At 44.8% G+C, this 21,680-nt stretch overlaps 1 protein-coding gene across 2 annotated transcripts in view; it reads left to right on the forward strand.

The window, feature by feature from the left end:
• Positions 1-3,469: 3,469 nt before the first annotated feature.
• The window catches only part of LOC8052427, a 49,818-nt gene continuing 31,607 nt past the window's right edge, over positions 3,470-21,680 (forward strand). Inside the window, exons 1-5 of one of the 2 annotated variants that reach the window (XM_040217650.2) lie at positions 3,470-3,507; positions 4,263-4,439; positions 5,431-5,596; positions 16,847-16,934; positions 18,283-18,354. In XM_040217650.2, coding sequence (XP_040073584.2) covers positions 4,290-4,439; positions 5,431-5,596; positions 16,847-16,934; positions 18,283-18,354 — 476 coding nt within the window. In that variant the 5' untranslated portion in view covers positions 3,470-3,507; positions 4,263-4,289. Of the gene's footprint in view, positions 3,508-4,106; positions 4,440-5,430; positions 5,597-16,846; positions 16,935-18,282; positions 18,355-21,680 lie in introns of those variants that run through there. The other variant, XM_029987884.4, reaches the window with a different exon arrangement.

The raw sequence follows: 21,680 nt of genomic DNA on the forward strand, positions 1-21,680 counted from the left end.
TTTTTCTTGTAAAATCACAAAGCGTAGTTCTCTTTCTGTAAAATATAAGGCCAAGAAGCTTGCCAGGGTCTACGTTGATGAGCGACGCAAACGACGGGTTCAGTAGTGGAGTGTGTTTGGCGTTCGTATAGATCATTTGCTATTATACAAGGGTAAATTACTTTCAAAATGTAATTTAATTACCATTACTTTGCTTCAAAAGTAGTTTACAATTACTACTATGTGAAAGTAATTAATTACACTTACAAATTACTTTTAAAAAGTAATGCAATTACTTTACAATTATTTCTGAGAGCGACCCGACTTGGGCCATATAACTTTAAATGAGTTGTATAAAATGCAAAGTATTTTATCATTTCTTACTCCAATATTCACGTATTGTACTTTCTTTATATGATTTTTTTTTAATTCATGAGAGCTCGACAGTATGGGAAAATGAAGTAGTCTGTTCTTATATTTTAATAAATAATAATAAATTAGTTCACATGCTGGAAGACGCCAGATCGCTAAAGAAAAAAAATTGGTTTGACAGACCTTTGTTAGCCAGGCAAATAAAAATGTGACAATTAGACATATCATGTCTAATATCACATATTAGAATATCAAATATTTTACACGTGTTGATATACAAGTAAAACCCCATGAGCTAATACGACCACATTCACATACCAACATCATGGTATTGTAAATTATTTACATCGAGTTGAAATTATAATGGCTCAGAAATATATAAATACCGAATGGGGGCTCCCGAATAATTGGTGACAAAACTCTCAGGTGCGAGGTCAGTCTCCAAAGTGCTTATACAAATAATATCCTAAGTAAAACCAACACAAAATGAACTTGAAAATAATACAATACTACAGTACTGAAAGAGGGACATAAAAAAAAAAAAGAAAAATAACTTGATAGACAATTAAAATTCCCAACCTCGGCTGAAAGCAGAAGCTCAATTTTTTTTTTCTTTAAATATGTGGGCATGTTTACGCTATTGTTTTCTTCTCGCACTGCAGACGGCGCTACACGGCGCCGTTGAGATAGGCTCCAAAGAGGATTGTCTCTCAGCACGTAGTGTAAGCAACAAAACAACCAACAATTCGACGCTATAGTTATGTTCGTTATGTTGTGCGTGCGTGAGTTTGTGTATGTGTGTGAGTGTTTTACCGAAAGCTAGGCAGCGTGTGCGAGCGCTGAGGCTTTCATAGAGCTAGGTTCCGTCGGCGCCGCAAAGATTTGCAAAAGTAATTGTAATTGTGCCTGAAATTTCGCAATTACTGACGCTAGAAAGTAATTAAATTACCATTACAATTCCTTTCAGCCAAAAGTATCTAATTACAAATTACCAAGAAAAGTAATTAAATTACAGTAATTGAATTTCTAACCAAGTACAGGGTGTCACAAAAGAAAATTTACACGGTCTTTTTTACCGCAAAAATAAACTAGGCATCGCCGAACGCTCATCCTCCGGCAAAAGGTAGCACTAGAGGTCACAACCTGATGCCAAAGCTTCAGCCCGATCCGATAACTTAATCAAAAGTTATAAGTGATTTTCTGAAAATTTCAATGGGAACATGGTGGCCGACGGAGTTTTCAGACACATGGGGCTCTATGGCACCAGAAACCGAAAACGGGTAAAAATAGCGCGCTCCATTTCCCATTGGAATTTTCAGTAAATCACTTATAACTTTTGATTAAAGGGCAACTCCACTCAATTCCAAAGATTTCGAGATAATGAGTGATTTCGTGTTAAAAAGCCCTAGTAAAAGACACTACGTCGTTTGCTTCGCGAAAAATGGGATATATATCTTTAAATCTAGTTTTAAACACGCGCGGAAATCGAAACCGAAACTTCGGCTCCGTCCAGCAACATTGGCCTCGGGCCGCCAAGAACATGGCCATCACGTGATACGAGATGTCACGTGATCCTCGGCCCAACGACGGGCGGGATTGGGGCGGGCGTGTGCCAGGCGCGAGCGTCGTCTGCCCCGCACTCTTCGCCACGGTTTGCTGTCTTCGACATTCGAAGAAGTCTGCGCAACTGCGGCATAATTCTGCGCACGTGGTGTCCGTAGTGTGGACAACTCAGAGAGTCAATAATCACAAAAAGTAAGACGACGACGGCGGTTGTGACGCGGAAGACGGCGGTAACGGCGGGACCACGGCGGGCGGCCGGACGGCTCCCATGAAGCGCGCTGCGCAGGCGCGTTAACGCCAATCATGTGGACACCGCTGAGCGCCGGGAGGAAGCGTTGCTGACGTCATGCGCTACGCTCGCCCGGAGAAGTAAAAACAAGCAAAAGGCGATGTTGGCTCCGCCCATGCCGTAGCCTTGACTGCGCTGTTGGTTGCGCCTGATTTCGCCCGCTCGAGTCAGCCGATTTCGGTAACTTGGCGAGTTGCAAAGTTGGCCGGCCGTTTAAGAAACATTGAGACAGAACTGCGTCGTAATATTTGACGTCTGGTCTTCCTAGGTGATACTAAAGAGGACTGCATTGTTTTTTCAAAACCAAAAATGAAGCGGAGTTGCCCTTTTTATCGATCGGGCTGAAACTTTGGCATCTGGTTGTGACATCTAGCTCTGCCTTTGGGCGGAGACTGAGCATTCGGCGATGGCTAGTTTATTTTTGCGGTAAAGAAGACCGTGTAAATTTTCTTTTGTGACACACTGTATGTTTGCTATATTACCCAAGCATCAAGGAGAATGCAGGGATTGGTGTTCCACGCGCCACACGCGCACTCCTTCCTCGTATAAAAGGTTCGAGGTAAATAACCAAAATAAAGCGTTGACGAACGCGCTTACAAGATACCATTTGTTTTTAGGTATTTGCTTTGGAAAGGTTACTTCTGCTCAACGAGGTAGAGGGACCCTCTACCTCTTTGCCTCTGCTGAGTCCAGCACGTGCGGCGCGTGGAACACCCCTGCATCCCCTTGCAACGCAAGGCTGCCGTACGCGTTGCGTGCGGCGCGTGGAACAATCCCTGCATTCTCCTTGATGCTTGGGTAATATAGCAATAGGAAGTATTCACTGAACGCCATATATGAGGGCGATGTTTAGAGCAATCTTGATTGTGCGGAATGCACGTTGCAAAAGAACTGTGGAAGCTCGCCGTCAGCACGCGCTCAGCAGTCGCGCACACAGCTATGGCCGCCAGGTCTATTGGCGTCGGGAGCAGCGTCCGAAGGTGCAGCCGACCAGCGAAAGAAAGCGGACGACACGCGGACGAAATCCGTTGGCAGCAAAATTGTCCGCATATATTTTTTTAACCGAAGGTACATTTCAAAAAGATTATATGCGTTTAAAAATCCACGGTGGTTGCGAGCCGTCGCGATCTCTGGTCGCGATAAGGAGGTAGTGCCATCTATCCATACGAACGCCAAACGCACCCCGCTACTCATAGCCTCCGAGATCCCGAAGCGCGCGAACGGAGCGTTCGCGCGCGCGCTTCGGGATCTCGGAGGCCATGCGCTACTGAACCCCTGTCGTCTGCGTCGCTCCGTAGACCCTGGCAAGTTTCTTGGCCTTATTTTTTACAGAAAGAGAACTACGCGTTGTAATTTTACAAGAAAAAACCGGCTTGTGAAATACACCTTTGACGAAAAGTTTAGATCGCTACGTGCAGGCGTCGATTTTTACGGTCCATTTTAGATCGAGCCTGGTGACTTGGACCACCTTATATATTTCTGTTTGAATACCTTATAAAGCACTCCTATGTGACCTATATTTTCCTCAATTTGCTCTTGATCAGATGAGAATGTATTTTACGTAGGGCAAGAGCTACCAAAACGCTTATGGAATCCTATTCTCCTTGTTTACATTGTTATGTTTTTTTTTTTTTTTTTTTTTTTTTTTTTACGTGAATTTGGTTTATACGGAACAGTTGTTTCGGTTTCGGTCGAGCACACCTCAGTGTTGCCTGCTCAGAATAGGTGTAATCAAACTACTACTTCAAATAAACGATAAAAAAAGTCAACCAAGAGAAGTAACTTTTATACCCATACTAATTTATTTTTGTGTTTTATTGCTTTCGAATGTTTGAAACATATCAATCAATGTTTGAGCTCAACTCAATGCAAAGCTTGTGTAGACTTGCAGTCCGGTAACAGTGATATTCATTCAAGTTTTTGGCGCTGTTGCTTGATTGGTTGGCTTTGTGGTTTTGTTCCACAGTTGAGACGTTGAGATAAACTGTGATGCTGACAGCTTCCATTTGAACGGTACTTATCCCTGCGTTCCTGTTACCTGCATTCGCGTCTTATTCAGCGTCCAAGCTCTCACTTGGCAGCGGCAATGGAAGCCGAGTCGTGCTTCGTCGCTTTGAAAGAGACGGCCGTCCGTCTCGACCTGGAGATCGACAACGCCCGAAACCGGCTAAGAAACCCCCGATTCAACTCGTCGCTGGAGCTTGCCAAGTTCATGGACAAAATTCAGGTGTTGGAGGTAGGAGCCTGCGTTCTTCCAAGTCATAACTTTTCGTAGACCATTGGCAAGAACTTAGCGTTGCTGGCAGCGCTGGCAGGAGCTTGCGCCGTCACGTTGGTCCGTATCACATGAGCGAATGACGCGAACAGCCCCATTTGAGCGAACCTGTCCAAACAGGACACTACAAAAATTGTCAATTGAAATTCAATTGAGACGGCGACGCAGACGAGTCTAGTAGCGAAACGCGTTTGGCGCACGTATAGGAGGTATTCACTGGACGCCATATTTGAGGGCGATGCTTAGAGCGCATGTACAGAACGAGCTCACATTGATAGCCTGCTAAGACCGGCAACCTAGATGGTGCTAAATGCACGCTCCAAAAGGACTGCGGAAGCTCGCCGTCAGCACGCGCTCAGTGGCAGCGCACACGGATATGGCCGCCAGTGAATACTCCCTATTGATGGATGGCGCTATACATGGCTCTGTTGCAGACATGCAGCTTGCAGGTGGCAATTACTTAGTCTAAAAAAGAAGCAAGGAGGCGCTCAAATTGGGGAAGGAGGACACAAATTTTAACAAACTTTTCCGTGCTTCAAAATTTTTTTTTGTACGTATTTTTGTTTTATTTTGAGTTTTTGAAGTGTATGATAAACTGCAGATTGCTGGTTTGTGTTGACAGTGTCGCGCTTGGGTCACCCTGTCCCACATAAATGTGTATGCAAATTAACAGCTCAGTGGAAACGCATGCATTCTTGGAACTCTTCTATCTTTTGTTTCACTTTTATGATGAACCACAGCGGACGATGCGAGCCGTCCCAGCCAATCCAGTGTCGTGAAAATACAACGTAACCACAAGCCCCTCGTGTCGCTGGAGGTCATGTGACACACGCACCGCATTGGATTGGCTTCGGTGGCTCGTCGCCTCCTCTTCAGTTCATTGTGAGGTGGACGGAGTATAAGAGAAGTGTCTGCTTGCATCTCTCAAAATCACCTGACGTTTCATTTCCAGAAAGACCTACTGGCAAAGAAAACCCACCTGGAAAATATAACTCAACAGCAGGCAGCAGCGTATAACCATTACCGGAAGGAGTTTGAAGATTTGCAGTTGAGCCTAAAAGAAGCCATCCTGAAGATGCAATCTCATGGGATCGCAGAACTCGAGCACATTTTGCCAGGTTAGTTTCCGGAATTCATCAGTCTTGTCGGCACTGCAGGAGGCACCTGTAAAAGCAGGTGTTCGGTGAGTGGCGTCGCCACGGACCCTGATTCCATTCAATGCGGGTTCGCCCACCCACGCCAGGCTGTGTGTGGCTTTCTCGTTTTTGGGGAAGAAGGCACCCTGGTGGTTGAGTCAAGGCCGGGGTAGGTTTGAACCCTTTGGGGCCTTCCGGATGAGGCAATACACTACTTTGGACCCCACTTCTCTTAGCTGGGTGTCCCTGCTTGGCCCAACCTGGACCGATGATTCAGTCAGTCGCCTCTTCTACCCTCTCCTTTTTTCTTGCACTTTTCCTCTTGCCTCTTTCTCTCTTCTACAATCTCTTCCTTCCTTTTTCACCTTAGGTGGCAACGGCTAACCTTGGGTGGCGACAGACACCTTGTCTAGAACCACATCGAGTTATAGTTCCTGGGAAGCACTGATAGTGTAATGTCGTTAGCAAAGCCCTTTTTGTTATTGTTGCGTCCCCCTACCCTCTTGCTGGGCTCTGTGGTGGGCAGCGCACCCAGGCCGCCGAAATTCTCCCATTTGTTGTGGGTTCCAAAACTAAAACACCTTCTGATTGGACCCTGAAAAGGACCCACACCAAAGCACTTTCAACATTTCTCAGCACAGACAATGTAAACAACCATTTTACAAGATTTTTTGTTCTCCCTCCTGACAAACGTCGACAAAACCACTATCAAAACTGTCTCCGTTCCTTGTTGCCAAAGTGTTTCAACGCACGGTAGGAGCAAAGTATGGAGCTAAAAAGCTCTTCTCGGGCAACATTCTTGTGGAGGTTTACAAGACCTACCAAGCTACGGCTTTGGTGACTCTTCAAATGGTCCAAAACCTCAAGATGACTGTGTCTGCCCATTGAACAATGAACACCATCCGCAGCGTGATCTCTGAAGACGATTTATTAGGTACTTCCGAGGAAGAAATTGTAGAGGGTCTCCAATCCCAAGGAGTAGTAGCTGCAAAGCACATCACAATTTGACGAGGTGGTGAGGAACAACCCACCAAACAACGTTCTGACTTTCAAGAGGCATACTTCGCCTCCTTCTATTAAGACGAGCTATATTAACTGCAAGGTGCGGCCTTACGTCCCAAATCCGCTGCACTGCTTTCGGTGCCAGAGGTATGGTCATGGTTGTGGGGAGTAGGGATTACGTCCCTTTTATGTCCGGCGATCGGTGCTCAAAGGGGAATCCGATGCCGTCCCACCGCACAGTTGATGGCTACCAGCGAGGGTGGTCGCCGCGCCAGGTTCGTCCAACGCCATGCTAACAACAATGATCCCGGTGTCCAACAGCGTTTATTGAGTACCAGGGGTCCCCAGCAAGACACTGCGGTCAAGCGAGCCGCGGACACTGAGTGCCCGCAGGGCCCGCCGACCTGAGAGCCAAAGGGGTAATGGCGAGCGGAGTCATCGCCAATGGGCCAAGCTCACGCCGCTACCCGTCGTCGCAGTAGTTCAGGGCCAGGGCTCTCGGCAGCCGGACGTCCACTAGGAGGAGGGGACGCTGACTGTCAGAGCCAGGGGGAATGCTAGCGTCGAATCATCGCTCATCGCTCGCTCAAACTCACTGGAGAGGGCCTCCTCAGCCATAGAGCACCGTTGGGCTGTTCTTTCGGGATCTAAAGGACAGGACTGGTAGGACAAGGGCAATACCACACCCATTATTGCCCCTGCCTCCTCGGTGGGAGGCGGTCATGGCCAGGGTATTTCACCCCGTGCTGCGGACCTACCTAAACCTCTAGGAGGAGTCTCGTCTAAAGATGTAGAGATGATGGACGAGGCTACTGATCAGTCTTCTCCTGCATCTGGCCAAGACGAAATGGAGTGGCAAGTACCAAACCAAAAATAAAGGGAAGAAACCTGTGACTTGTCCCAAATAGTCTAGATCCCTTTACATCTTTAATCGTCAGCTTTAATTTTCTTGTCCTTTCTCCCATTTTTATTTATTTATTCAAATACATTTTTACAATAATGAAAAACTTGTGATTTCAGCAGTGGAACTGTTGAGGTCTCTTACCCACTGTCGATAGCGTTAGTTATTTTATGGATGAGCTTCGGCCTATTGCCTCTCTTTACGAGAAACTCATCTTCAAACACATCATATGCAGGTTTTGCGACGTCATCAAGTTCTCCGCAAAGATTGGCTTAATTCCAGTTCGGGTGGTGTAGCAGCGGTCGTGCGAAGTGGGGTTGCCTGCACTGAGGTTCCTCTTTGCAAACCGCTTGAGGCTGTAGCAGTACGCCTACTTTTAGAGCGCCTCATAACAATTGTTTTCTATCTATTTACCATCAAACGTTCCATTGCAACTTCACAAACTCTTAGGGCCTGTGGGGCGGCTCTCTCGGCCCTTTTTAATTTTAGGAGATTTTAATGCACATCAGCCCATGTGCGGCAGTACTCGCCTCAATTCTCAAGGGCTACTGAGTTTTTTTGTTTTTTTTTATCTAACTTGTGTAGTTTAATTGGAGAGAACCTACTTTTTTTAAGTCTGCTCACAACTCGTTTACATCTTTTTACCTTCCTATTGCTTCACCTTTATTACTTCCATGCTTTTCATAGAAGGTTTTTAATAATTCATTTGGGAGCGATCACTTCCCCATTGTTTTAGAGAGTACTGTCTGTCGTGTCCAGAGACTGAAAGGAGTCTGGCAACTCTGGGTCGGGGGGAGATGCCTTATTAAAAGAGTGGGAGACTAACGTTTGTCTCGATCTCGTCTCTAATGTTCTAGGAGGTACGCACGCGGTACGCGACATGGTGGCAGCGGTGGGATAGTAGGGACTTGACGTTACGTGTCGCGCTCCCCACTTGTGTGTAAAGCACTTGAATTCGCTTGATGCTAACTGGGATCCACCGTCGGAATGAATGACCTCCGGGACTCCAAATCGTGCGAATATTTCACTCAGTGCCTCGATGATGCCCTTTGACGTCGTCCTGTGGAGCTGCTCAAGCTCAAAGAACTTGGAGAAGTAGTTGATGAGTGGTGCTACAGCAGACCCGCGAGCCACGGTCATACCTGGTGCAGACTGAACATGGTGCATTACGTCGCACTACCAGACATCTGCAGATTGCGAGACACAACACCACACCCAGGGTGGTCGCAGACAAGGGACCACCAGCTTCATCTGGCAGCAATAACGGCCTGGTGACCAGAAGCGGAAGGATCTCTAGAGCACCGGCACGATATAGACAATAGGTCTTAGAAGGGAAGGTGTCATGTCCAGGGACTGAAAGAAGTCTGGCAACTCTGAGTCGGGGAAGACGCCATATTAAAAGAGCGGGAAACAAACATTTGTCTCAATCTCATCTCTTACATTCTAGGTGGTTCGCACACGGTACATGACACAGTCTTCCTCCTCACTCTTTTAAGGTGAATGGCCTGGGGGAAAAAAGATCAGGCAGATTGGTCCCTTTTTAAATTGAATCCCACACTGAATGCTTTGCTTAGCTCTATGACCTCAGATGAAGTTACATTGTATGTAACTGGACAGTTTATAAACTCTGCTCTTCATTCGATTCCTTAGAACTCTGGAGTTCTGCCACGAAAGTGCAAACTGTGGTGGAATAAAGAGTGTGCCTCAACACTCAAAAAACAGAATAGGGCTTGGGGCAAATTTCAGCACGAGAAACCTGGTGGAATTAAAAAAAAACAAAACGGAGAGCTAATGCTTCTGGACTAGAAAGCAGGCTAAAAGAAAAATACTTTCAGCCTTTCCACTCTGGTGAAGAAGGAAGACCAGCGAAGCTGTACTGTGGTGGGACGACCTCAAGGACGCCGCCTAGAGGAGAATGTCTAGGACAACCTTTAGGACGACGTCTAGGACGACTTTAAAGATGACTTCTAAGATGACCTCAAGGACGAATTTTAAGATGACCTCGAGGACGACGCCTAAAGGACGACCCCTAAAGGACGACCCCTAAAGGACGACTCCTAAAGGACGACTCCTAAAGGACGACGCCTAGAGGACGACGCCTAGGACGACCTCAAGGACGACGCCTAGGACGACCTCAAGGACGACTTCAAGGGTCACTTCTAGGACGATTTCAAGGGTCACTTCTAGGACGACTTCAAGGGTCACTTCTAGGACGATTTCAAGGGTCACTTCTAGGACGACCTCAAGGGTCACTTCTAGGAAGACCTCAAGGACGACTTCTAGGACGATGCCTAGAGAAATTCAGCCTTTCCACTGGTTTTCACCAGAGTGGAAAAGCTGGAAAGGTTGTCGCCATCTTTAAGCGACTACAACCGGCAAACCGGTTGTCTGGTTGCTGCCGTCGCTTATAGATGGCGGTAGCTGTTCACAGTTTTGTGCCGACATTTATTTGGTGACGGACACAAAACTGGGGAAGCTAGCCCTTAACAGCTCTGCTGCAAAAACATTACCTCTTTGAGCAGTTTTGTCCCATCAAAAGAGGCCTGGGATAGAAACATAGAATCAAAGGAGAATACAGAAGTTTTACTATTCCTATTTTAAATCCTCCTTCTCTATCACTTGATGTAAAGAAGCTATCTGCTCCGGGGCCTGATGCACTCCATTGTGAAATGCTTCGGAACCTGTCTCTAGAATCTCGAAACCTTTTTTAGTTTTTTTCAATTCTCTCCGGGAAAGGGCATGCTTCCCCAGGGCTTGGAGACATGCTTACATAATCCCACTCTTGAAGTCTGGCAAGGACCGGACAGTGCCATCTAGTTACCGCCGTATCGCTTTAACTTGCTGCCTTGGAGAAACATACAAACTTATGATAAACAGAAGACTGGTATACATGCTGGAAAGTAAAAATATCTGATAGGCCGTCAGTGTGGGTTTTGCAAAGGTCGATCTACTTTAGATCATCTTGCGCATCTAAAAACAATCGTGCGGATAGCCTTCGTGAATAAACAGCATTGTGTTCCCGTCTGGAGTAGGCGTACGATATGACTTGGTGAATGCGTTTGAATGCGCTTTGCGGGATGCGCAACGCTCCGTCCGTCTTGAACGAGCTTGTATGCATTGGACTAACATTTTTCGAAGCGCGGCAGGTTTAGGGTAGGGTGCCTTCATGCTCCCTAGCTTAGTGTAAATCCTATCATATGGTCCTGCAAGACCTCACTGTCCGCCACAAGCTAGCCAATAATTCAAGAACATAACGACGGCAGCGTATTCAAACAGTGTAAAATAAAATGTATATAATATTTATAAGAACACCGTTCTCTTCACTGCTTGGCTTTCAAATTTTTAGCGCTGCAAATAATCGTAATCAAAATATTTTTATGATTGAAGACCCCTCGTCGTGCATCGAACCCAAGATTACGCTTACGTGAAACATGATTCGGCGCAGAAGCAACTCAAGTCACCGTAAACTTTTTTTTTTTTCCAACGTGAATTTTGCTTTTTAATTTAGCTGAGGTACCACTGGCAGAACACGAATCGCATACTTGGAAGGTATATACCGTCTGAAATCGAGCTTCAACATTCGTTGAAGCTCGATTTGTTGATTCGAACTTCAACAAATCACACGCACCCATTCTCCCTATTCCTGTTTACCCAGTCATAGTCGTTCCCTCATGGTGCAATATGAGTACAAGTAACGGCAGTTTATGCATTGTTGACGTTGCACAGCCGTGATCGCACAGTTTTAGAAGCGCTATAGAACGAGCACAAGCGTCGAATTTCGGTACACTGATTCATTTCTGTCTCCCCGTCTTGACGCCACACGAGAAAAGCGATTTAGTTCTGTCTGTGAAATTAGGAACACAGAAATCAAGCTATAATCCCGGTAATAAAACAAAGCGAAATGGATCTCTGCAGCCAATACCCAACCGTTCGCGAGGTGACTAGGCGTAAGCATATATTACCTCCGTGCCTTTACCCTCTGCACACCGCCAGAGAGAGTCATACAAACTCCTTGGCGCTATTATCAACACGATTGCGTTTGCAAGCCGGTAGTTTGACTCGGCTGGGATTCAAACCTTCTGGCTTTCATAGCTCTCTATGAAACCAAAAAGGTAGATACTTTTCTATATTGGGTGGGTTTGCCCGGGACCTCCAGTTATTTACGGCCAAAATCACACTGGAGGCGCTTCAGCAATGTTCACTCTGGTCGACACACGTGCTCTCTAAAATGCCTTTCGTCTACCTTCCCAAAAGATACTTGAAGAGCCAATCATAGAGACCGACGGATAACAAGACCAAAATTATGCTTATACCTCAAAAAAATTATAACACAAATTTGGCCTCGTCATTCCCAAACTGGTTGCCGGACGAAATTCTCTATGCGAATTGCAAGCCAGGATTGGTAATAGTAACATAAGATACGTACGGCGGAATTCCCTGCCATAAATAAAATGATTTGGCTGACGCCAAAGTAATGCGAAATAGGTGCAAAGAGTTTTGCGAAAAAAAGCGTAAACCGAAGAAAAAAAAAAAACAAGAAAGGAGAAATAAGAAAAAAATCTCTGATGACGTGGCAAAAAAAAAAAAAAAAAAAAAGTCTGTTTATGTGATTTTTATTGTCACGTGACCGAACAAACAAAAAATAAACGAAATAAAAAAAGAACACGAGAAAAAAACCATCCCCTGCCCGGTTTCGAAGCTAGGCCCTCTTGATCGTGAAACTAGCGCGCTATCCGTTGCGCCAACATAACTTTTTTTTTCTTTCTTTATTGCAAGTTGCGCCAACATAACTCTGCCTGTAATGCTCACGCATTCTCCCATCATAGGAGAAAGCTTAGGTGCCTTCGTAGTTTTTCATGCTTGTGTTATTTTTATTTGTGGCAAGAGTTCACGTTCCAGAATGCTTTTAAAGTTTTGGAGCAAAACGAGTTTTCTTCATCCGATTCACCTTCTAGAGCCAGTAGACCGCACTGGGTCGTCCAGCTAATCAAGCAGCTATTTTCAAATTCTCTGACGTGCCCGTCCTCGCATCCGAGGTCGCCGTTTGACAAGCTTATCTTTCTTCCACCTGGTAGCCGGAACCCCCACGGCAGCTTTGTTCCGTCTCCACTCCCTCTCGAGAGAATGACTCGCCCAGAGGCTAATCCCATTCTCTAGACGCTCTTTCCATCCAACGCTGACCCTTTCCCTCCCCGTCCCCCAGCTTCGCGAGAGAAGGTTCTTTCCTGCAGAACGTCCCGTTTGTACAGTGGCCTTTAAAACCGAATTTCTGAAAATGAATTCGGAGTACTTTTGTCGTTTTTTATCGGTATCAACCGAAAACTCCGAACCCTACACATAAGACATGGGGATCGGACAGAAACTGCCTCCTTTGGCTATACAGTGCTCTTATTCGATCCCATCTGGACTACGGAGCTCCAGTATATGGTTCCGCAAGACCGTCTGCTCTTAGGATGTTTGATCCCATCCATCACATTGGCTTATGACCTACAACAGGGGCTTTTCGAACGTTACCTATCCTTAGCCTATTCGCAGAATCAAACGAAATGACGCTTGAGAGGAGACGCCAGTACCGCAGTTTAACATATGCTTGCAAGATACTAGCTGACCATAATCATCCAACATACCATTCAGTAGAGAAGTCCAGATTCAGCAGTCTTTTTGAAGACAAACTTAGCGTTACTAGACCGCTGAGCTTTTGTGTTGAGCATTTTCGTTCTTCTCTTCAGCTGGGACTGGATGAGGTTACCCTTAAACAGAATGTAGAGCAGGTTTCTCGCTGGGACGTGCAGCCAGTTGCTTGTGACTGGACATTCCCAAAGTTCAAAAAGCAAAGTGTGTCAGCCCAAGTTATTGAACAAGAATTTTATGAGGTTGAAAAGAAATAGGGTTATGCCCACTTTTATACCAATGGAGCCAAAATATCATCATTTGTGGGCTGTGAAGCTTACTGCGATGGCTTCATTAAAGTGAGACGTCTTTTAGCCCTTGCTAGCATCTTTACAGCTGTACTTCATGCTGTTTCCGTGGCTCTAGACCATATCTTGAAGAAAATATAAAGAGGGCTGTTTTATTTGTTGACTCCAAAAGTGCTATCCGTGCAATAACCACTCTGGAAGCTTCTAGAAATCCGCTTGTACAACATCTACAGTGTAAGCTTAACAGCGCTTCATGTGGGGGCCATATTATAAGATTGTGTTGGGTGCCGAGTCACAAAGGAATTATGAGGCTGACAGGCTTGCTACATCCTTGAGTGACCTTCCTCAGTCTCACGCAGGCTTACCCTACCAGGCAGGGGTGTAGCCAGGGGGAGGGCCTATGTGGCTTCAGCCCACCCCTCCCCCCCCTTCCCTGAAATCAAGCTGACCCTATATAATACCATACACATGCATTTTTATCCCCCATCCCCCTCTCCGCACCCCAAGTCATGGACATCCCAGTTACCTTAGCCCCCCCTGAAAAAAATGCCTGGCTACGCCACTACTACCAGGACATCAAACCTTTAATCAAGTCGTCACTTTTTCAGTCACGGCAGGCAGTATGGGACATGGAGTGCAAAAATAAGCTCCACATGACCAAGCCGGTCCTCGGATCCTGGGAGAGCTGTTTAAGAACAGTTTTCATGAAGTGTTGATGTGTCCGCTTCGAATTGGCCACTGTTATATCACCCACAAGTATTTTCTGTCCGGGGACGATCTATCTGTTTCTAATCGCTGTGGAGACTCACTTAGCATTCTTCAAATTTTGTGACTGTGTTCAGAACTTAAAACAGATTGCCATAATCATTTTCCGTAATTCTTTCGTACCACATCCATTTCACCCAGCTCTCTTACTGTGAAACCATCCTCTTGTCCCCGTTGAAAGACTTGTTGCTTTTATTGCTAATACTGGCCTCATACACCAGATTGTTTTACCTGTTATTAAAGTTGCTGTTTTGTAGCATTGCGACCATAGTAGCTTGATTGTCCTCAGTTTGGCATAATATGGCCTCCATTGCTTTTGTGCCATAAACCCTTCAAACACCACCGTCTTGGCGGTGAAGCCCTCCTTTTTTATGCGGGCAAGAGTATGCAGAATCACTTCAGCGCAGCAGTTGTCGATAACAGGAGCTTCGAAACACTAGCTTCACTTCTCCACGGCTCTCGTGGAGACATTGGCCAGTGTTCTACTAACTCGTGTTGCTCTCATCAATCTTGAAGAGAGCCTTGCCTGATGTCTGCTAGACCCAATGGTAATGACCTGATTTCACGATAGTTTGAAATGACGCCTGATGGGATTAATTTCCGGAATATCCCAAATTGCAACATGTGACGCAGGGAATTATGGGGCTGCCTTGAGTGCTTTGTGTAACTTAGAATTGCACAATCTATTCCCTCTTATCCTTGCGAGTATAGAATGCAAAAAAAAATAGAAGGAATGCAAAGCAAATTCTATACATACTTCGTTTTCTCATCATCCTGCCTTCTTTGAATTCTTAAATGATAAAAAATGTCAAACGAGCATCTCCTTTCTGTAGTCGTCGGTACTATATCACGTGCCGTACATCTGATAGTCATAATGGACCAAGAAGGTGGCGAGGGCAACACAAATTTCTGGAATGGTTTTTCACGTTGCTGTCTGGTGCCCTGGTCATTTAAATGTTTGCTCGCAATAAAAAGGTGCGTTCATAGATTGAAATGAAGGACTGTGATCTCGACTGCCACTCTGAAACACTAATAGAAAACTGATCGTGCAAAGCGAGACAGTGACTTGAAATGCAGGGATTGTTTTGAGCAATTTAGGGACCGTGATACAAAGTGAGTTTGTCTTTCTCTTGGACTTGGTGAATTTCTTTGCTGTTACAGAGGAGAAATCTGAGCAGTGGAATTTTTTATGTGCATTGTACCTTCACTATTTAATGAAGCACAACAGAAAGGAAGGGAGAGATGAGGTCTAATATTGAGCATTTATTTTCTCACACGTTGTTGTCATGTTGATTCCATGTTTTGTGATGCACAGATTGTCCTGTAAGTTCTCTGTCATAGTCACTTGTGCTGGCAGTCTCTTCGCCTTCTGAATCCTTGGTATTGTGGGTGGCTTAGCATAACCTCTTGACCTGATGTCAGTCATCAGTGCTTTCCAAATGTGAAATGCTTCTTGCCTGTGTTGATAGTCCATCAATGTTTCTTCAGTGAATGTTTGTGACTTATGTATACCGGGTGTTTTTTTCTAGGACGTAAAATATTGAAACAAACACCACTGGGAGCAAAGAATTTTTTCGGAATAGCGTTATAGACTGGTGGACATCGGGACATGTGTACGAAGAAGCAATTTGTGGCTTCATTAACTAAAATTCGCTGAATAAATTTCTGTTTCTTTTTAGCTGGCATATTTCAATTGGAGATTTTTTAGCCCATTGTTCATATAGCCCAAATAAGTTAGATATTACAAAAAATTTTTTTTTTTCGAGTTGTGTTATAGCAGATTTCGGTAATTCGCCATGTGATAACTCAAATTTTTGTTTTCTAAAATATAGAAACTCGTTTGACGGTATTAACAATTCGCTACAAATCCCCAATGGAAATATGCCATCTAAAAAAAATAGTTAAGTTAGCTAAGCTGTGTTCAATAGCATTATTATGCAAATATAACTTTTGTTTTGAATATTTTCTATATTAGAAGAAAAAAAAACAATACTGTAAATAGTGGTGTTTCTGAGGGCTTAGCATTTAGTGCTTCTGCCAATACGCCGCATTTGTGAGCATTTTTTTTGCTATAAAATTTTGCAGTCGGTTTGTAAGCTGCTTTATTCGGACTGGCAGTATGTGGCAATCATAATACAGCAATATGCTTTTGTGGTCAATTTTTGTACTGTTGGTTTTTAGAGCACAGCTCTTAGCTGCTTGTTCCTGTGCTTTACGGCGTTGGCGTAACTGGAGGAGGAGGGGAGGGTATGGAACAGGAGGGGGAGGGGTACACAGGAGGAGGAGGGGAACCAGTAGGTCTATATTTGTGCATACATATATATTTCTTTCTTGAATTCTTCAGCACAGTATATCACAAAATCAAAGCATGGTATATCGCAATACCACAAAAGCTGCACTCTAATTTCACATTACAGAGATTTGTAAACGTCTTTCGTTTTTTATTTGTAAAATTTACGAAGGCAGAGTGACTGAAAGATGTAATTCACCTACATTATTTACTAGAGGTACTTTCTCAGCATACGAAATATCCTAAATTCTAGCTTTGTTAATTGCCACAGTGTCCAAGTAAAACGAAGCAAGGTTTTATTTGTTTCAGATTGTATTTTGATCGACTTTCTTTTCTTTTTTTCCTTTTTTCCTCAGCTGCCGATTGTGTATTTGAACAGCATGAGATCCCACTTCTTCAGAGGTTTGGCGACACGGCACTTGATTCCGAATCTCCCGGTTCCAGGTATCCTTTCTGCTCTGTTTCCCTGCATCGCAGCAATCGTGGGCACTGTTTTGTTTCATCTTGGATGAGGCATGTGCTCCGTTGTCGTACTGTCTCTAGTTTGCGTTCAAAGCACTTATCAATCTCGAGTTCAAAGTTTGGTAGCTAGGTACGGCTTGAGACCTCTTGCCTGAAAGACTTTGCAAAGAAGCAATCCGTAACTATTTTGTATTTTGTGAGCAACTTTCCTAATTGTCTGTTAAGCTTGATGGCTTTAGAGACTTAAAGGGGCGGTGCAGTCAGGGGCGAATCCAAGGGGCGGGTGTGACGGGGGCGGTCGCCCTCCCCCTACCCCCTTCTCGGAGGGCAATTTGACATAGACGGACCCCCCAGTGCACACGAAAGAATGGGAGAACAGTATCCGTACAAATTTTCTGCCCCCTCCCCCCTCAAAAAAAAACAAAAAAAACTGAGTTCTGGATTTGCCCCTGGGTACAGTGTTATTCAGTGTGAATATTTTTCACTTCACACAAGCTTACTGGCACTATGGGCCCCACGTAATCTCGCTCGCAACACCACTGACCAAGAAGCTTCTTTTTTGCGGTGTAAATTCAAATATAAAATCGAGAGTTTCTTTGGCATAGCACGGAGGTTGCAGTGTTGGCATTGTTCTTCGAGTGACAATATTTTGATGTGGTTCATAGAATGAACCCAAAAATTGCGCGAGTGCTCGAATTGGGCTCGTGATAATGAATAGCTCGCTAAGCATTATGGTCGTGGCTTACGTCCTATTCCTGTGATGACGATGGCCGAACCCTAAGAATGTTTGCAACCCTGTGCTCGTCCTGTGATTTGCCGACCCCGGCGCGTGGCTATAATAAACATTGCCGGCATATAAGGCCCCGGATCTTGTGGCCGCTTGTTCTTGCTACAAGTTGAGAGGGTGAATGCTGCTAGTTTTTCTTAAACATTTTCTGCAACTACCATTGCATGGGGAGCATGTTTCACGGGTTATAAATGTTGGGAATTCATTCCAAGCGGTATTTGCACAAAGTACACAAATTGTTAAGTGAATAGAAAAAGGATCCCACCTAAAATTTGTTTCACTGATTTCATTTTTCATTTTGAGCAAATTTTGAAGAATGTGCTGAGGTAATGGAACTTATTTTACTTTAGAATTGATAGTTCGACCTCTGCCCACTTGATTTACTCTGCATTGGCATTCAAACAGGAATGTTAAGGACACTCTTTGAGCAAGAAACGCTTGTAAAAGCAGCCAATCGGGCAAATAGCCGCTAAAAGAGCAAACATATCTGTTGGAAAGCACCATGGTGCATTGTTCCTCAAGCTTCCTTCACAACACCCCTAGAGAGCCCACGGTACAGAAACTGGATTTCTGTCCCTCTTGGAGAGGATCGAAAGAAAAGAAGCCATCGCAGCAGTAAGTTTCCCTCTCATGTTCTCATCAGCCGTACTGTAATTGCGTTGTTCTGGCAAAAATTACGCCTGACTGTGAACATTCGACAGAAATATGCATGTTTGGTTTACGCGGAAGAGTAATTAAAGGGAGACGTCCAGCCAAGCCCCAATTCGGGACCCATTGTTTCGAAGCCTACTCGGCCTCTTGTTCAAGGATGACTGTGGCAGTCAGGGTGTCTGAACTGAACGGAACCGAAAAAGAACTAGAGCGGAACAAAAATGCATACCTGCCATGTCTCTGGTATTAACCAGGGGACTCCCAAATTTTGATCATTTCGTATGGATGTACGCTTGACAAAAAAAAACTCTAATGCCCCCCCCCCCCCTTCCCTGCATTTAAACAAGGAGCTTTTGCCATTGCAAAGGACAACAGCAATGATAGCGAGGTGCAGCTGCATCTCATTAGCATGAGGAGTGCAATACAAATATTATGAAGTTGTCTTGACCTTCAGTCATTGTCAAAATGTCTTTTACCCCCCCTCCCCCCTCTTTCCCTGGTTTAAAAGGTTTCCCAGATTTGGTTTCTCCTAACTTGGCAGGTATGAAATTGTAATTGAAACATTATTTAATACTTTGTTTCAAAGTAAAACTGAAAAATATTTTTAGCACTTTTTTGTTTTAGGACATTGAAGTAAAAAGCTTTTTTAAGGACATAACTGGGACACATGCAATGTTTGCATGAAAAAAAAAACACTTTTTTTTGGTGCGATATTTGCGTTGTTAGACGCAATTTAGGTGGGAGGTCACAGCCTGTTCTAAGCTTTGCCCACAGATCAGTGGCCCCGCCCATTACTACTGGATTGGCTTGGCTGCTCAGAAGCCTATTGTTGCTATTGTCTCCATTTCCCTGACATCCGGTGTGTCTAGTCTGGAAGTCTGACACCATCTGCTAGTCGTATGAGCAGATGTGCGGCAGCCTCCGGCATTGTCTGCTACTCCACACCACCGTCTCTCATCGGTTGCCATGCACAGACGCAGACATAAAAGCTGTGTGTCGGTGTCCTTTTGCCTTTGTCCGTCTTCTGTTCTGCCTATGTCTAAAAACGTCAATAACGCTTGCAAGACACGACCGTGAGAGCAGAATTCTAGCGTTCCATCATGCACAAGCCCCGGTCCAATACGAGTCTTTCAGCGTCTGTCAAAGTGTGGAAAAAGCGATTGAGATGACATAAAACAAAATCATAAAAATAAATACCTATGTAGTTTTTCCAGCTTTTTTGTTCTTATTTTTTTTTTTTTTTTTGCAAGGCATCCTTGAGCAAGGTGGATGAGCGTCACGACGCACAACTAAAATGCGACCTAAACCTATTCACATTGGCAGACCAGGTGCAGTGCAAAACTTGAGAGCTACTTTCATTTCTAATCAAAATGACGAGAACAAACCTGTACAAACTTGAGGCGAGCTGAACGCCCGATTGCCTCGAGCCAAATCGCTCGCAAAACTCTTACCCGTCTAGGTATCTTCTTGATATTGAAACCATGGTTGCAATCACAACTGTCGCACAATTCACAGAGAAGCGGGGCCACTTTTACGGGAACCAATGTTTTTATTCGGCAACAATACGCGCAAAGGAACAAATCAAGCCAGATCAACCAACATAGTTAAAGTGGGAAGCTAGGCTTAGGCCAGTCCCACTACCGCCTGCTACAAGCCCAAACACCCATAGAGTGCCAACAGTGGTTCCGAAGGCATGTACTTGCAACAGTTTGCTGCAAATAGACCAATCTCACCAAGCCTCCGGCGCATGCGCGAGTCCGCCATAACTTTAGTTCACAGTAGGCAGGCAGCAGTGCCCGAGATGGCTGGTGCCATCTCAAGCTCCGCACACGCAGAGCTCCAGCGTGGATGTCGCACGTGTAAGAAAACTAAAGTTCCCTTCATGCATTGCGGCAGCAATGGCGTAGCCAAACTCGCTGGTGAGATCGGTCTATTTAGATCGGTTGAGGAGATCTTCGTCTAAACACCTTGGTGAATGCAGAATGACTCGGACTCAATAAAATAGGCAAGCTCGACGAGCTGCTCTCGTTGATCACTCCGCGAACGCCGGCAGCCATGTTTGTTATCGTTTGAAACAGAAGTGGAAAGGCAATCTTGGTATATTTTTGAAAAGAATAAGGACTCTATCTAGATTATTTGTTTCTGAGACATAAAAATATTGTTGATTAAAATACTACCACGGCACAGAGATAATTTTACAACCAACATTTCACACATCGATCATCTCAAAGCAATGAGAGCCGAGAGAAGGTGCATAGTTTTATAAGCCAAGGGCAGGGCCTAGAGCAGGGCTACCCCGAACTAAATTGTGTCTGACAACATAAATATATATAAGAAAGAATTGTGGGAGCAACGCCTTCCAAGGACCACGAATGCATTGACATTTTGGGAAGAAGAAAAGTAACATCGGAACTGTACACTTTAGTGCAAGTAGCCCTTGGTGTACCAGCCATGCAGGTCAGCGTGAAGCAGGCATTCTTTGCACTCAAGCTTATTTTATTGGAACAGATGTTTTGCATTTCACCGAGTACACTCAATCAGTTGCTGCTTCTGAAATCATGCTCAGTGCCTTAAGCCGTCTTTTACCCGAATTCTTTCCTTTTCCGCCGTTGCAATAAGAGCACTCTTGCTGAGGCTTTTAAATTTTTTCTTTTCTTTAATTTTGGTTCCGAACTTTTGTTCGAATGCAAATACAAACCGTTGCTGACTATCATTTTTTTGTTCCGGAGCAGAACCGGAATGGAAATTCTTTTTATGGCACAAAACTGAAACCAGAACGAAAAACGTTTTATTTTGACACTCTGGTGGCGGTGGCCGTTCGGGAGTAGTACTTTCATTTTCGTCTTCTACGGTGGTTCATTTCTCTAGATCGACGATGCGGAAGCCCGTTGATGTAGGCAGAGGGCGATGCACCGAGGGGACCGCTAACGTTTCCCGGCTATTGCCTTAGTATTTGCCTTAGTGTCATTGCCTTTGTATTTACACCACACACACTTGCAGGCTTGCACTGCTGAGGCCTCAAAACCGAAACTCTCGTAGCGTAATTCGTGACTGCACTTGCTGCTACCCAACGTTATTACTACCCAACCTCGTTGTCACGCTGCTTCTGCAAGAAGTCGCTAAAATTGACAGTAAACACACAAACTCAACACCGATACAATTATCTTGTAGAATATCACCTTATTTAGTAATAACTGCGCCAATATGCCTTACAGGTTGCATTTAAGTTAAGTCTGTCTGGTAACAATGTATTTTTGCCGATTCTTTGCCGAATCTTTAGAAAAGTTCGG

The sequence above is a fragment of the Ixodes scapularis genome, unplaced genomic scaffold, assembly GCF_016920785.2.
Source record: "Ixodes scapularis isolate PalLabHiFi unplaced genomic scaffold, ASM1692078v2 PGA_scaffold2__306_contigs__length_199485367, whole genome shotgun sequence".
Classification (NCBI taxonomy): domain Eukaryota; kingdom Metazoa; phylum Arthropoda; class Arachnida; order Ixodida; family Ixodidae; genus Ixodes; species Ixodes scapularis.